Source organism: Equus quagga, chromosome 2, assembly GCF_021613505.1.
Source record: "Equus quagga isolate Etosha38 chromosome 2, UCLA_HA_Equagga_1.0, whole genome shotgun sequence".
In the NCBI taxonomy this organism is placed as follows: domain Eukaryota; kingdom Metazoa; phylum Chordata; class Mammalia; order Perissodactyla; family Equidae; genus Equus; species Equus quagga.
This window is the reverse complement of record NC_060268.1, coordinates 49467939-49485427: the sequence shown is the minus strand read 5'-3', so window position 1 is coordinate 49485427 and position 17489 is coordinate 49467939. Positions and strand designations below refer to the sequence as shown.

Sequence of the window (17489 nt, the reverse complement as noted above, 5' to 3'; positions counted from 1 at the left end):
AACGAAATTTGAGCCCAATAAAATATCTCAACTGTCTAGGATAATCCCTTTCAACCCTCCTTATACTGGAAGCTTCATTTAGCTCAGGCAAAGTCACCACAATTTAATTGCTGAAGTTGAACAGTATTGATCAAGAGAAAGGTAAACCAGACTTTACCAGGGGATAAATGTGTTATGTCACACCAAGACAGTGACAGAAATAAAATGAGGTACCTTCATTCGAAAAAAGGTGATACTTGTTAGCAGGTCAACCGTTGATTTCAAGTCTTGCAGTCTTTCAGCATTGCTGGCAGGAAAATTTTCCTTATTAATTAGGAAACAGAAAATGGGTAAGTTATCAGCATTAAGCCTCCAGTGGGAAAATAAGCTAAAACTAGCTTTCTATGAAAGAAAAAACTGTGTAAAATTTTTAAAATATCCCTACAGTATTCTCACAATAATTCTATCATAAAATGTTCCAGAAAGTAAACAATTTGAAAATAGTCTCTTCTTAGTCTTAGAAAGCCATATCTTTCTATTTATCCCCACAATGCAACAAAAATATTCAAAACATATCATTAATGCAATGTTATTAGGTTATTTGTCATGTTCATAAAATAGTTTTGCTACTAAAAGTGGGGAGGACAGCATATATTTGAAAATATTTTTATGATTTTCTCAAGATGGGTAATTTTTTTCAAAAGTACTTTGGGAACTTTTGCATGTGCTACATTTCTAAAAGTTAAGAAAACTAAGATTGCACTGCACAGTCTCTTCCTAAAGTACCATGGATTTCAACAAAAGTTTCTGTTAGTGAGATTTGGTGAAAAATGTCATATAAAAATGCAGATGTTCAAAACTTTGAAGGAAAGGTATAATTATGAAAGTGTTTATGTAAGAAATAATTTTAACATTGAGACATTTCTCACATTAACCTGCTTTCATATTGGATTTTAAACAGTTATCACGAAAACAACAGGTAACTTTTATATATTCATGAACTGAAGCACAGCGGGAGAGTCTAAATGATGGTGAATGAGGCGGCCTCCAGGCCCTTCTTGCCTCTAAATATCTTTTTTGTTGCCTAGCCATAGCAATTCTCTTCTCATAGGGTTGGTCCCGGTTCCAACATAAAAGGTGAGTCTGACAAAATTTGGTATTAAAATTTCCAGAAATATGCAGTTCAGGTATCCATCAAAAAGAGACTAAAAAGTGAATGCAGGAGAGATATATATGTGCAGATATGGAAAGATGTTTAGAATAAATTGCTAAATAAAGAATGGAATAGTTATTACTATGGAAATTTAGGAAAGAAAATTTGTAACTAATTTTTTTATAATTAAGATACTTTGTAATTAAAATTATATGTTTGTACTTACACATACATGAATATATTTGTGTTTGTGTGTGCATTTGTGTATGTTTCCCCTGGAGGTGAAGTATAGAAGTGTTGACAATGAACTACGAACAACTTCAAAAAAAGCACATTGTATTGATCTAGAAGGAGTGAATTAAACAGTGAATCCCAGTAGGAATCTCAAAAGCTGGGGAAATATCAGCAGGATATCTCGGTAACAAGGGGTGAGCTTTCAAAATGAGGACTGGGCCACATGTCTACTTCATGAATTAGCTAAGGGCCACTCAGTCTGGTGGTTATTAAAATAATTATAAAATTAAAGCTGTAAAAACACACACACAGTATTGTAGGCTTATTTGGGACACGGCCTGAATAAGGGACATCTGCTTGCTTACTTAGTGGACTCTTCTAATGTGACAGGACTCAAGATTGATATTTTTACTTTTCCATTACACTGTGGATTATTTTGTACAATAGGACAAGAAATCATCTGAGCCAAGCCCATATTTTACCTTTAGGCAAATAATTTTGTACATACCCTGTACTTTGACAGGTCAATCCTTAAAGAGTTATGCAACTGGTCCAGTAGTTTTATGAATTTTTCCCTCTGTAGAAAGCAAACACAAAGTAGGAGAATGGAGATAAACGGTCATTCTAAATGTAGTCCTGACAACAAGTCTGTGAGGTACTGTCCCCATTTTATAGAAAGGAAGGTTCAAAGATGTCAATGACTTGCCCAAGGTCACACAGCTGATACGTGATACAGCAATGCTTCAAACTCTGGTCTTTTTGACACCAAATCCAGGCTCTTTCCAACAAGTCACTGCCTCTCTGTGATGAATGAGAAAGCACCCAGAGACTTGTGTTCTATAGAAAGAGTCCAGACAACGGAATTGTCACTGTACTGATTCACAGCAACATGAGCCAGCAAGAGAAAATATAACCCACCCCTGTTTCTACCCCTGCACACCACTCCACCTCCCCAGAAATAAATTACAGTTTTTAAAGCTTCTCCCACCTATGGTAGTGAGAGTAGCTGCTGTTTTTGTCAAAAACAATTTCAAAAAGCATTTTCTTTTGGTAACAAGTAAACACTTCATAATCTTAAAGGATTTATTGCCTTTAAAGTATGTTTATGATTTAATGCTAAAAAATAGCACGCAAAAACTCACTGATGCTTCCCTTTGATGTTGTGTCAGTGTTGGACTGACCTCTTCATAGAAGGATTTGAAGATTATAACAAAAAGGAGTTTTGTTAATAAGCAGAAGGATGAAGTTGTGTGGACTAAGTAAATTATATAAATTAGATAAATTAAAAACATCAAAGTCACACACACAACCCTTATAGGTATACAATTCACCATTCTGAATTTTAGATTTCGAATCAAAAATGAAAAAAATAGAAGGGTGGGAGTAAATGACAGTCAAGTTCTCTGCCTATATTAATATTCTGTAAACATCAAATTGCACTTTGGAAGATGTTGGCAAAAGTAGAAACTTTTTCTAATAGTTTCACATATGAGGTGGATTTATAGTGTATATAACTCTTATGCCTTGAAGTCACTGATCTTGTGGAAGTGAGCTGAATATTAATAGGAATTGATGAATTGTTCCTAAGTTGAAACTCCAATTTAAACTGTCCTCATCAGGTTTACAAATCAGTGAAAAAAATTTGAGTATTGCCTCCATGTTAACCCCCGTGGAGGCAATGAAGGAGCCTAAGAAATGAACCTTGCCTTCCGGAAGCCTGTCATCTCATTAGGCAGGTAAGATTCTACAGTAAAGCTACTAAAACATACAGATGAGTTGAATGTCTTAGATTTTTCTTTCCCACTCTTATCACACCTTCCACGGAGAGGAGACGACCTATGCTGCCCATTATTAACCCCTCATCCCTCATCCACATGGGTCAATGGCTTTCAATCAAAATAGAAAGATAAAAGAGCCACTACAATCATCAGTTTAGGCCACAGTAAAGTTAATCATTCAATGACTGTAAAAGTCAATGTGTTCGTGTCATGTCTCTGAAAGCTTTGTCTGACCTCTGTGATTGGTACTAATCATCGAGACAGCTGATGTGACCCTAGCCAACCACGCTATGGCTGAAATCATTGGCCCTGTTATATACACTGGGACTGAATGTTCTGGTTGTCTGCTCCATACCCATTCTTCCACTCTTCCTTATAATAGAACCTCATGAATCAAACGTGTCCATTATGAAATGCCTACCTTCCCAGACCTCTTTTCCTCTAGGAAGGGCCATGCAGCATGGTTTGGGTCAATGAGATACATACAACGTATTAAAGGGGATGGACCCAGATAGCATATTATCAGTGAATTATTATTTGGAAAGACTCTAAAAGAGTGCCTGGCAGGCTATTAGTGTTTGCTGTATGATTCCCTGTTGGGCTATTTTCCATTTGCCCTTTGTGTTTCTCTCTTTTTTCTCACATTAAACTCAGACTAGGTACTAGAGGTAAAACAGTCATCCTATGACTGTAAGATGAAAAGCTTAAGAGATGGTAAGAATGTTGCAGCAGGAAGCGAGATGGAGCCCCACACCTCATCCAAACCCTGTCTGATCACTCTTTCAAAAATTTACAATACTGAGAAGCTACACTAGCCCTAAATTTCTTATTACCTGTGGACTTAAGTTACATGGGAAAAAAAATCTTATTTACTTAAGTTTGTTGAGTTTCTGTTCCATGCAGCTGAACACAATTCTGACTGATACAGATCACACACGTGGTCTTCCTACCTAGGTCTTCAGGGCCCAGCTGGAAAATTTACATCCAAGCAGAATAGAAAACTGCAGAGAAAACTGCGAGACTTGTTTGTCACTAAATTGTGAACAATATCAGATGATGTCAAATTAAAAGTGTGCTGCTGATTGAATTTTCATAGAGATTCTTTAAACAGCAGGACAGCTTGAAATTTAATTTCGTTTACCATATTTCTATTAACTACAGTGAGATTGCCTTTGCAAGAACAGAGGAGGCCTATTGCTTGCATAGTGTGATTTGAGAAAGAACAAAAGATGGCATGATTCCCCTGAGGGGCAGCATGCCACAGTATTTGAAACTGCCACATTATTCAGGTCTTTGCATTAGGTAAGGACTACATATGTCTGGTATTTGGTAAGGACCAAATCGATAATAATAACAGTGAGCATTATCAGTTATTAAAAATTTAGGTTTAATTAGTTGATAAGGATATCTCTAGACCAGGGGTCAGCAAACTGTCTATAAAAAGCCAGATAGTAAATATTTTCAGCTTTGTGGTCTCTGTCACAACTATTCAACTCTGCTGTTACAGAGCAATAGTTCTAGCAGACAATATACAAACAAATGGGCATGGTTTGTTTTCCAATAAAATTTTGTTTATGGACACTGAAATTTGAATTTCATATAATTTTAGTGTGTCACAAAATAATAATCTACTTTCGGTTGGTTTTTTAATGATTTAAAAATGTAAAAACATTCTTATCTCATGAGCCATACAAAACCAGTTAGTGGGTCAGCTTTGGCCCCTGGGCAGAGGGGAGATTTTGAGTCTGGGGAGACAGTTGCTACGCCACAAGAGCACTCTCCGTAATTTTCCCTAGGATCCTGGGAACCACAGAAGGAAAAGCTCATATAAGGAAGGGGTATAAAAACCTCTGCATCATCCTCAGCTTCTCTCTTCCATTCCTTTCTTTCTCAGTATTTCACTCCAACAGCACGGGTAGGTTTAACCTGAAGCTTAAGCTTTGGGGGCCCACATTTGCTTCAGCTTCCCTGGGAGGAAAACTAGCTACGTGTTCCCGTGATCTTAGGTTTTTGTAAAATTCGTAAGAATAGGATAAAAATTATTCTGACCTGGACTAGCAAATTGTAAAAACTTTTTTCCAGATCATATCAAAAGCAGTAATTCATTAAGAAGAACAGAAACATTTCAAACAGAAGTAAAGCATAGCCCATTTGATAATTTTTTGACAGTTAATGTTAATCATATGAACATATTGGAAATGTTTACATTTCTTGCTGATATGAGATTAATTCTGATACGAGATACCATAAAATTATAAAATTATAAAACTACAATGATGCTATCAATAAAAAAACTAATAAGTGTTACCAATTTGAACAGTATTTAAGGGGTCACTTCATAGGCAAACTTGAAAAGCACTGAGATGTTATCATTCATTGACCAAGTCAGCCTTAATATTTCCCTGGGTTTGACTGAACTTTCCACAGAGCTCTTCCTGACTCTAAGTCCTGACTTCCCTTTTTTATTTTTAGAGAATTTTCTTTAGAAAATTTGCAATTGTAAATTCTTTCTCTGCCCCTTTGAGATTTAAATCTTTTTAAAAACGTCTTCCCAGGGGCCCCGCCCCATGGCCATAGTGGCTAAATTCAACACTCTCTGCTTTGGTAGCCTGGGTTTTTGGGTTCATATCCCAGGCATGGACCCACACCACTCGTCAGCCATACTGTGGTGGCAATTCACATACAAAAACTAGAGGAAGATTGACACAGATGTTAGCTCAGGGCTAATGTTCCTCAAGAAAAAGAAAAAGAAGATTGGTGACAGATGTTAGCTTAGGGCGAATCTTCCTCAGCAAAAAAAAAAGTTGAGAGGAAAAGAAATCTCTTGCCAGTTTTACAACCCAGGAATGTCTTCCTCAAGTACTTGGGAGCCAACCCTTTGAAACATAATCATCAAAGAGATAGCACCCCTATCTCCCAGCCTCTGTGGGAGGGTAGGAGACTAACATCTATGGGTGTCAATTAGCAAACACAGATAGCTTAATCACAGAAAAAGATCTTTGCAAACTCAAGAATGATTCAATGTGCTGGTCACATACCACTGACCCTCCTTATATCCTCAGATACTTTTCCTCTAGCTTATTCCAGCCCTTAGAAATTCCTCTCTTTTGTTTCAGTAAAGTCCATCTCAGACTGGGCTCTGTTCTCTCTCCAATTGCAATAGCCTTGAATAAAGTCTTCCTTCCCTCTTTAACTTTGTTGTGTGCAATTTTTGCTTTGACATCACATAGGAAAGAAACATAATAAATGTTTTCCCAAATTTGATGAAAGTCGTTAAAATGCATGTGGCATTATCAATGAATTGTGAAAGTAAAAGAAACTCCTCTAAAGTATCAATTTAAAAAGTTTGATCAACTCTGCTAGATGAAAGCCTAAAAAATTATATTTCAGAATTTTTGTCATATGAAGAAGTGATCAAAGAATCTGCAATAAAAACTGTAGTAAAAACTCTTATAGAGGTGTGTCAGGCAGTTAATTAATGAAAATATTATGTTGTTTTTCTGGAATTTGTAATGTTTGTGGTATTTGTTGTATTATAATAACTTATAATTCATTATGATTTATCTGATAAGGGGTCAATATTCAAAATATACAAAGAACACATACATCTCAACAGAAAAAGAACTAACAAGCCAATTGAAAAGTGGGCAAAAGATCTGAACAGATGTTTCTCCAAAGGAGATATACAGATGGCCAACAGGCACATGAAAAGATGTTCAACATCATTAACTATCAGGGAAACGCAAATCAAAACTACAATTAGATATTACCTCACTCCCGTCAGAATGGCTATAATTAACAAGACAGGAGACGAAAAATATTGGAGAGGATGTAGAGAGAAGGGAACCTTCATACACTACTGGTGGGAGTGCAAACTAGTGTAGCCACTATGGAAAATCGTATGGAGATTCCTCAAAAAATTAAGAATAGATCTACCATACGATCCAGCTATTCCACTGCTGGGTATTTATTCCAAAGAACATGAAAACAAGAATCATAAAGATACATGCACCCCTGTGTTCATTACAGCATTATTCACAATAGCCAAGACTTGGAAGCAACCTAGGTGCCCATCAAGGGACAGATGGGGAAAAAAGATGTATATATACAAAATGGAATCCTACTCAGCCATAAGAAATGATGAAATCTGGCTATTTGTGACAACATGGATGGACCTTGCAGGTATATGCTAAGTAAAATAAGTCAGAGGGACAAAGTCAATTACTATATGACCTCACTCATAAGTAGAAGATGAAAACAACAACAAACAAACACACGGAGACAGAAATTGACTTGGTGTTTACCAGAGGGGAAGTGGGGAGGGAGGAGGGCGAAAGGGGTGATTAGGCACAAGTGTGTGGTGATGGATTTTAATTAGTCTTTGGGTGGTGAACACGATGTAATCTACACAGAAATTGAAATATATAACGATGTACACCTGGAATTTATATAATGTTATAAACTGTTACTGCAATTTGAAATAAAGTGCATATTAATTTTATATTGACAATTTTATATTCTTCTTCTTAAAGAGAGTCTCAGCAAATTGTTTAAGGTTTAGGCAGCACAAAACCTAGATCCACCTCTGCCCAGAACTAATCATTTGGCAAGTCATAAAGAAACCTAATCTATATGAGAATGTTTCCTACATTCATTCTCTCCTTTGCCACATCACTTCATTTTCTCTAAACCGTTGTCCAGAGGCAGCATCATTTTGCCATGCCAGGGCTACTGCATCAACCCTCTCACCAGTTTCCCTGTAGTCCTCCTGTGTTTAGTACCAAGAACTGGCTTACTCATTCCTCCTTTCTTCAGCGTGGCTTCCTGCAGTTCTGACACTGGAAAACTTAATGCCATATTTCCCAAACTTCTTTGTAGCTAGGTTTCTGCAAGATTTTCATTTCTGCCTATTAGATGTATGTGCACTAGCACATTTGGAAAGCAGACATGAGATGGAGGTCCACTTCCTGCTTTTTGGTTTACCTCTGCTGCTAAGTAAAGTCCTCAAGACATTTGTCTCCTGGTCTCTGGCCACTAGCTTTGTGGTTTTTAAGACAGACGCATTGGCAATATAAGCAGCCTTCTGATTCTTCTCCTTTCTGACTGTCAGAAAGTTCACAGCTTGTTTTGCAAGTCAGTTTCACTGTGATATTGTGAGAATTATTATAGAAGGATCCCCCTCCTCCTAAGTGCTTCAGCTAATATTGTTAAGCATCGAATTCCCTGTGCCAAACCTCTTTCTACTTAAAGTTGCTAGGATGGTTTTTATTACTACAGCTGAACTCTGTCTGATGTACATTCTCTCTCTCCCCTCTGTAACATTTCCTCTACAGAATGATCCTTCTAATTCAGAAATTCGATCAGATTATACTCTATGCGTCAAGAATGAAGTCCAAACATCTTAGTGGTCATTAAAGGCCCTCAACAATTTAATGTCAACCCAATAACACAGCTTCCTCTTATACTTCCAACTTTTGTTCTATCTGCCCTACTCCAGGGGCAGACTACCTTACACATATCTCCTTGAATTTATTTTGCATCTTTACTTCTCTTTGTCTTTACTCAAATGTCTTCCCAGGTCTAAGGTAGTTTCCCCACTGCTTACTGGATTTTGAAAATTGCTATTCCTCCCTAAAAGCCCTGTTCATTTTGTCAAGCTTTCATGAGCCCCTGAAGAGAATCAATCACTTGCTCCTCTTCAATCTCAAAGCAATTGGAAGTATACACTCCTTTTACTCATCATATTTTGGGAGTGATTTATGGTTATTGTTACATAGGTTATATTACTTTCCCATTAGAGTATAAATCCCAGAGAACAGAGGTCAACATTTATCTTTCAGCCCCTCCACTGTCTGCTATATTGCCATACATGAGTTATCACATAAATACTTATTGAATCAACAAGTGGACAAATAAAAGAAATATGTAATGGCAAAGAAAAACTTATTAACATATTTGCTTCTGCTCAGCACTGCCTGTGTCAAAGAGGGTGTATATGCTTAGGAAAAATATTTAGCTAGATAAATATCAATTTTACTAAAAATTTATTGGCTATTTGTGTCTTAAGATAACTCTCTAAATAAATTTCCTAAAGACTTTTCTTCAAAGTTGAAATATTGACCCCCCACCTCACAGAGTTTTCCTCCTTTCCAACCATTGATCTACCCATGGTGCTTTCAACATCCGTGAAAATGTTTTACCCAATACAGTTCTCTGATCCTCTTGACTCCAAGCAACCTTTACACTCAATGGTCTGCTCCTAAATCATCTCTGAAAGAAGAAAGGCTTGATTTTTAGCATTCGCCAATTTCTGTGATGTAAATATTCTCAATATTTCTCATCTCAAGGATGACTGTGTTCAACAACTAGCTTGCAATACTCCTAAAAATTCAGCAATCACTGCCTGTGAGCATGTACAAACTAGCTCCAGTATACCACTGTTTTACACCCAATTTTCAACAATCTACTCCCAGAGCTACACCTTGGACCTGAGACTTCCCTTTTGAAATCTTGACCGAAATGTATGATGTTCCTACCAAAATCCTTTGTCTCTGTCTCTGTCTCTCTCATGGTGCTACTTATCAAACCTAGACTCCATGGTGAACCACTTCAACTTTTCTCTTGACAGCACAGTCTATATACTAATTCCCTCACCCTTCCATTGCCTCTTTTCTGCAAAATTTCAACCTATAGTCAATCCAACCATCTGCTGTATCTGTTACTACATCAGTATCAGAATGCTGGAAATTCTGACAAAATCTCACAGCCACATGAATTGGTGTGACAACAAACTTGTGCTTCCCAACACCAAATGAGACCTTCAGCTTTACTAGAAATTCCTCTTATGTGGCCCTGAATCATTCCCCTTTCTATTTCCTTCCATAGTAGCTCATCCAAACCTTTACCCAACCTCCTCGACCTTGTGCAATTATATCACAGGCCTTGTTTTGTAGATGAGCATTGCTTGTCCTTGTAGACAACCATAGAGAAGATTAGGGAAATAGAATAGGAATTCTCCAACTTTTCACTCCTATGTCAAAAGCTTAGTGTTCTATGCAAGGGCTCTCACACCATTTCCTTAAGTTTCAGAACATAATTTGCCGTTTCTGATTTCAAGGAATATCCTCCTTCTGTCCTCCTGACTGCACTTCTTTCTTTCTCCTCTGCGATGTTCTTATATCACTTATTCTCCATCTGATAAATATGCAACTTCACTCTTGCAACTAGCTCCTTTCTAACAATCCATAAACATGTTCAAATTTATCTTATTAAATAATAATACATTCCTGCCCAACCAGACAGGAAAAATAAAATCCCTTTCAAAACCTCACTTTTGATTTATCTCTCTTTTCCTCATTCAAGTTCCTTGATAGAACAGTCTCTATTTCCTCACCCACTTCCTCCCTTTTTTCACATTTTTATTATATTATTAACACAAGTGTAGAAAATTTTAAAATTTTAGTCTAAAGATGAATACAAAACAAAACAACAAAATACTAGTGGTAATCCCACGAGGTTGCTGTACCATTGGCATTTTGGTGCATTTCCATCCAGTCTTATTTCTAAACCCCTGTGTGTATGTGCATCTGTGTGTGTGTGTGTGTTTTCAATGTTGGAATTAGACTGTATATAGATTTTTGTATCATATTTTTTCACTTACCATTATATTATAGGCATTACTCAATTGTATGAATTCTTCTTTAAAAACTGATTTTTAGTGATTGTATTATGTTTTAGTGAATAAATGAACCCTAATTTATACAACTATTGATCTATTCCATTCACTGAACAACCCTGTGAAATAAGGCTTCAACCTCAACTGCTTCACTAAGCAAGGACCCTAACTGCCAAATCCAAAGGGCTCAATTCTTTCCCCATCTTCCTTGAACTTTTGGTAACAGTTGACAATGTCATATACTTCCCTTTTCTCAAAATAGCTTTACCTTGCCTTTCATACTATCACATTTTTATTATTATTTTCATCTAATTCCTCATTTTCCTCAGCAAACTTAGCTTGCCTCTCCTCTCCACACCCAAGGGTTCTGTCCTTTTCACTTTATTCTTGAGCAGTTTTTTTTCCAAACCATGACTTCAAATAACACTTGTACACAAAAGAGTCTGAATTTGTATGAGTAATGGTTTTCTTTTCTTAAAGATTTGTTTGTTTTACAATCCTCATAAGTAAGAAAGCTTTTTCCACTGGCTTATTCTTTTTTTGAGGCTCAAATGTCTGGGTTACACCTTTGAGAAGGATGAAGAAACGCTGATATAACGTTGTTCCTTGGTCAGTAAGTAACAGTATCAGCTTCAGATTTCAGGTAAATAAGAACTTTGGGTCCTAAAGTGGAGGTGGGAGACATTATACTTAGATATATTTGACTCAGCAAACAGCATTATTTTCAATAGAGAGAGAAAAATATAATCAAATTTACATACCAAATCACCAATTTATCAAGATGTCGTTTAAAGAAAGATTTCCTCTTTTGACTTTCTTCTACCATAAGCTATTTGACTTACAAAATGAAGTTTCCTATAACCACGTTGCCACTGAAACACTGAAGGGTACTGAAATCAATTGGGTTTCTCTCTGTTGGGCCGGCATGAAGTAAAGGAGCACACTATCTAATCTTCCTCTGGGCAGCTTTTACGGTGGATGTTAATCATATAAACACAGCTTCTTTCTCAGAGGTAGAAAGGCTCAGTGTTCCATAAGATTGGCTTATTCTCTACAATGTACCCAAGCAGAATATTAAGACCAAAACAATTTCATAACACTGAATGCTTTATGTTACAGGTAAAATCCCAAGATAATGAATACTGTTACCAAGATGAGATTTTTATAACAAAACTGTTCTATGATCTGGTATTGGTCATAATACTATTTTGTTGATCTGCCTAGGAATGTTCTTTGGCGCCAGCTCTTACAAGAGTCAATCTGTCTAACAAAAGTGTACAGAGTACTGTTTATACTATGAGTAGGGCCAGAGAGATGAAATTCTCTTACCTTATAGAGCATTTTCAACTTTTACAAACTGGCTTACCGTCTTTTACCTCATTTGATTTTCATCTTAAATTTGAGAAATATGTTAGAGCAACAATTGTTATCCTCACTGAACAAATTGAGAAATTGAGGCTTTAATGACTGAACTTATTTGCTAAATTTTAATACAAACTCAAATCCCATGACTCCTAACTCAGTGTTTTCTTCTACTAGCATTTATTTTATCATTAAATAGAAATTACTTTTTCCTTTAACTCATTCCAACTCATCTTACACATCTCACAAGCATTGTCATTTAGATGAAAAGAACAGGAAAAGAGTAAACACAGTATCACATTTTTTTACCCTAATAGCTTTATATCCTTTATTTGCTAGGTCTCATTTGTTTCTGCTCTGTGACACATACCCAAAAATTTGATTTCTAATAACATGATCAATAACAAAAATCTATTCAGTGAACCAATTTGGAAGTGCAGTGGGAAATGTAAATATGATGTCATGGAAATCACTTTCCTATAATGAATCTTAGTTTCTTGCAAGAAAAAATGAGAATTAACATACCTGTCTCACAGGGTTATTGAACAGAGCTACTGTCTACCTAGTTGCCTTGGCCAAAACCTTTCCTTCACTGTCCAAATCCCTAATGACACCAAGTACTCTTGATTCTATGCCCTGAAAAGCTCTAGAACTTGTCCTTCCTTCTTCATCACCATTAATTCCGTTTTAGTTTACGCTCCCGTCATTTTACTGGGATTACTCAATTTTATATCCTATTTCCAGTCTTGCCAATTTCATTTTTATTATACTTATAGAGAATGAGTTCCAGTGACAGGTGCAACAGATAAATACTTGAGACTCCTTAGAATCTCTGCATTTCTGCCTTTAAATGTGTTCTTGATACATTTGAATACTTCAGCTGGACAGTCTTAATTCAGAACAGACAGTTCTCTTAGGCTCTTTATACACCTACTGTTTTTTACTTAGAAGAGGTACTGTTACCCATCGGTAAGAATCAACAGGAAGCACAAATGGAGCCTAATAGGCTCCAGAGAAGTCAACCAAAGTCAAATTTGCCAGTATCTGAAATGGTGAATCCTAAATTTGCACACATGAAGAATTTCCTATAAAATACCAGTACAATCTCACAAAATGTATGTTTTTCTCCCATTGGAAATGATCATTCTAGATTTGGGGATTTAATATAATGAAGATGCCAATTGACTGTTAAATAAAGTTATTTCACTGGATATATTTCAAATAAAATTTTCAGCTTTAGACTATTATACTAAGAGACATTCCCTAAGATGTAACTTCTGCAATGAGATTCCAAGAATATCTTGAATCCAAAGCTTCTTGAAAATGTAACTCCCATAAGCTACTAGGAATTTTAAAGTTCAGAAAATAATACTTACACCAAAGTTGGTAGCGGCAAATCGATCTGAGGCAGAAACTTGTACATTTGTTGAAACTGTTGTGTGAGCATAGAAAGCGTTTATATTCGCCAGCAAGGTGCTCATGACGGCAGGGACACCAGGGCACATGTATTTAGAAGACAGACATGAAAAGTGCCTGTAAGACAAAAACATTAAGCGCTTTTAAAGCAGAAACTAATTAGTTCAGATAACAGCATATCCTCTAACATCAGCAATTAAATAATTCCTCAACTACATCTATGAAAAGGAGAGAAAACTCCCACAATCTCTAATTGAAAGAGAAAGCAATTTCAGCCTTTTAAAGATTTCTCATTCACAAATGTGAAGTGGCTTAATTAGAATGTGATTTGCCCCAGGGATTGTGCATAATTCCTTTCAAGTGTGAGAATGTTGTTTATACACACCAAAAGTACAATTTCTAGTGGAATCTAGCACTGCTGGAAAGCAATAACAGAGGGGTCTCTCTTTTTCCCCCAACTCTGGCCCCACTTATTTCAGTTCCTGAAATGCTATATTCCAACCAGAATGTTCCCTCACACTCGTATTCCTCTCACATTGATGAAGTGAGCAGGAGGCCCTTCTTTCATTGCACATTGATCGAACAAGTAAACTTACTATCTGACTTGAGCCCTGTTTGGGAGTTTTTGTCATAAAGGAATATCTTCCACAGGCAGTTCTGTTTTCTAAGCATTTTGTTAAAACTAGGATTTAATTAGGCAAACAGATGAATAGCGTGGACAGATTGAATTATACCAGCTTTATGCTTAAAGACCATTTCTTTTAAACCTTGAATAATAGTGTCATTTACAGACATCAGAAGCATCAAGTGTTCAATTCTGTTACTTCTCTCAAGAAAATCTGTTTCATTTGAACTGTAACAAAAGACTTGAAAATTGAAAGCACAGCTTATGATAAAAGTGAAAAGATAAAATACTCATAGAGGAAAGAAATTTTCAGTATATAATCTGATCCTATTTTGCTCTCATATCTCAGTAATTTATCCTCCACCTAGGCATCTCTGAATTTTGTATCATTGATCACAAACACAAAACATACATACGTAAATAAGTGTCCTGAGTGGCACCTCAAAAGAAATGGATGGTGGTCCTGGAAATGGTGGCTTCTCTTAGCTCTTAGGCAGGCCATTCGCTTAGCTTGTCATAATATTAGCTAATAAAAGTAGGTTAAAGTTTTAAATGGATCTTTGAGTATCGTGCATAGCAATGTATGCCATGAGAGTTACATGATTTGTGCAATTTAACCCTGGAATTAGATTATCGCTGATGTTTCTTTTAAGTAAATTACACGTATTTTGACTTTATTATAAACTAAATTAATTATAATTACTACCTATTAAGAATACCACCAATGGTATAAAAATATTAAGAATAGAAATTTAAAAACACCTAGCACTATGCTATCACATTCCTTTTTTTTCCCAACAATTCCCACATAATTAGATTTGTTAGACCCAAGTCAGAGGTTGAGAGTTGTTGAACATGCAACGCCTAAATGTAATGATGTGGGGGGGTGGCAAAAAGAAAATATACATACCTAGTAGGTACAAGAGATATAGAAACATCAATTGTCAAAATAGACTGGTAAGAAACTCAAGGACCAGAAGTTTATTATCCTGAGCATGCATTATCTATCTAAAGGGATACTGAAGGTCACCAGAATGAATAATCTTGTTCTTGACTTTAAAAAAGGATCAGTGCTTTCCTAACGTGGCCGTGTCATTTAGTCTTTGCTTCTTGTAGCTGCTACTGTATAGTTTTTGGTGCCTGGTTAGCGTGGCTTCAACAGCTTAACAGGTACTGTCAGCAGAAATAATAGAGAAACATATGAATACTCTGCTTAAAGCGCTCACAGTGTGAATTTTACAAGCGAAATAGAAAGTTTTATATTGAAAATGATGCAGTTATTAAACATTGTTCACTGCCTATAAGCCATCTGAGGAAAAAATGAATGCAATATGGGAAGACTGGGGATATCAATAAGCACGCTTTGCCTATTTTAAACTTTGAGTTGGTTAAGCCAGTATCCTGATGAAAATACCCTACGAAATTGTGGCTTTGGGATCCCAAAGCAGTGTTTTATAAGCATAATGAGAGGTTTAACAAATAATTTATAAGTTAGATATGAAAATTTATGGATAATATAGGCAAAGCCATGTAAATAAATGTAATTTGGAATTATCTAGTTTAATGCAATCCTTGCTATGCATTTATTATTAATGATAATACATATTAATCATAAGAAACTATAAAAACAGTAAAAATAAACTGCTGTTCACACTTTAAACTTTTCTTTAAACAATAGTTTCAATTTATAGCCAAATATTAGAATTCTAATACTTTCTCTTATTAATATTAGTTAGAAATAGAATTAGAATTGATTCTAGTGTTTTTCTACTCTTTAATCTTTCATCCATTTTTCATGTTAAAGGCATCTGGTCAGAGGACTCTCCCTTCAATGACTATACATATACTATATTTCTGGGACTATTCTTTGTGGTAAGGATCTAGAGTTGATTAAAACATGGTCCTGGTGTAAAAAAGGTATACCTTAATTGAGAGGCATGCACATTAAACCCTAATGTTGTCATACAAGAGAAAGTGGTATTACAAAGGCATCTAAAGGTTTGGATGGGCCATAGGATACAGGAGTGAGGCCTGGAGATGGAGGGCAAAGGTCCAAAGGCTGAGTTGAGTCCACCAGTGGTAAGCCCACTAGAGGAGAAGTCAGAGGGAAATGCCTAAGCCAAGGTCTAGAGGATTAGAGTTTATGTAACGGCCATGGAAGAGTGAAGAGTTTGGTGTCTCTACAACTTGGTTCAATAAATATTTATTGAACATGTCTGAATGCCAGACTCTGTATTAGGCATTGGGTATACAGTAATGAATCCACCTACAGACTAGTGGGAGAATAAGACACACAAGACATATAATACAATTATGAGAAAGTTATGAGAAAGAAAAGCACAACAGGGTACTATGAGACACCAAGTTACAGTGTGTGTATTGTAGCTGGTAGGGAAGGTCAAGGAAGTCTTACTGAAATGGGCTAAGAGTTAATGCATAACTAAGAGATAGCCAAACCAAATAGGGCTTGTTATCACTGATAAAGAATACATTCCATGGGAATGGAATAGTACAGGCCAAGGCGCAGTGGAAAAAACCCAAAATATTGTGTACAGTGAACACTAGCAATTTTAGCCTGGTGGAGCCCAAATTTCAAGGAGAACATTCTAGGCCTGGTATGACCAGAGACAAGATGAGGGTGTATTTAGGAGAGTCTCGTGTAGTATGTTAGGTAAGATGGACCTATCAGATAGGTCAAAAGACTTTTTCAAACAAAACTCAAAATCTTACAGAGTTAATGTAAGTAAAAAAGTATCTCCAAAGAACTCTATAGTTGTTTACATGGAGTAGGAAGTGACGCCAAATTTTAAATAGGTTAATTTTGTTGGGCAGAGATTTTAGGAGGATGGTTTTAAGGAAGATGAGACTACAGAAAAGAGTACAATTAGGAGGCTATCAAGGGAAGAGATGATGGGTGTCATAACTAGGGCAGTAGCTGTAGAGAAGGGGAGGTGGGAATGGATTTGAAAAATATTGAGAAGAAAAACTGTCAGGACTTAGTGATTGATGAAGAGTGAGAGACAGAGAAGACAAATGGTTCAGTTCCAAGGTTTTAGTTTCGGTGACTGGCTGAATGGCGCTTCTGCCAAGTGAGCTGGGAACAAAAGAGGAGAAAGTAATTGTAAGGTAGGGATTATGAGTTCAGGCGAGTTTGAGTTTAAGGTGCTTTTAGAGCTTTCCATTTATATGGAAAATCCACCAGGTTTTTGGAGACCTGGGCTGGACGCTTAAATTGGGGAATCATCAGGATGTAGGAGTTAGTCAAAA

At 36.3% G+C, this 17489-nt stretch overlaps 1 protein-coding gene across 1 annotated transcript in view; it reads right to left on the bottom strand.

The window, feature by feature from the left end:
* UNC13C (unc-13 homolog C) overlaps nt 1-17489 on the bottom strand; it is a 351117-nt gene that overhangs the window by 256481 nt on the left and 77147 nt on the right. The window contains exons 9-11 of the mRNA XM_046653916.1: nt 13558-13714; nt 1875-1943; nt 214-303 (exon numbers count right to left, since the gene is read on the bottom strand). Of these exons, the coding sequence (XP_046509872.1) occupies nt 214-303; nt 1875-1943; nt 13558-13714 (316 nt within the window). The remainder of the gene's footprint in view (nt 1-213; nt 304-1874; nt 1944-13557; nt 13715-17489) is intronic.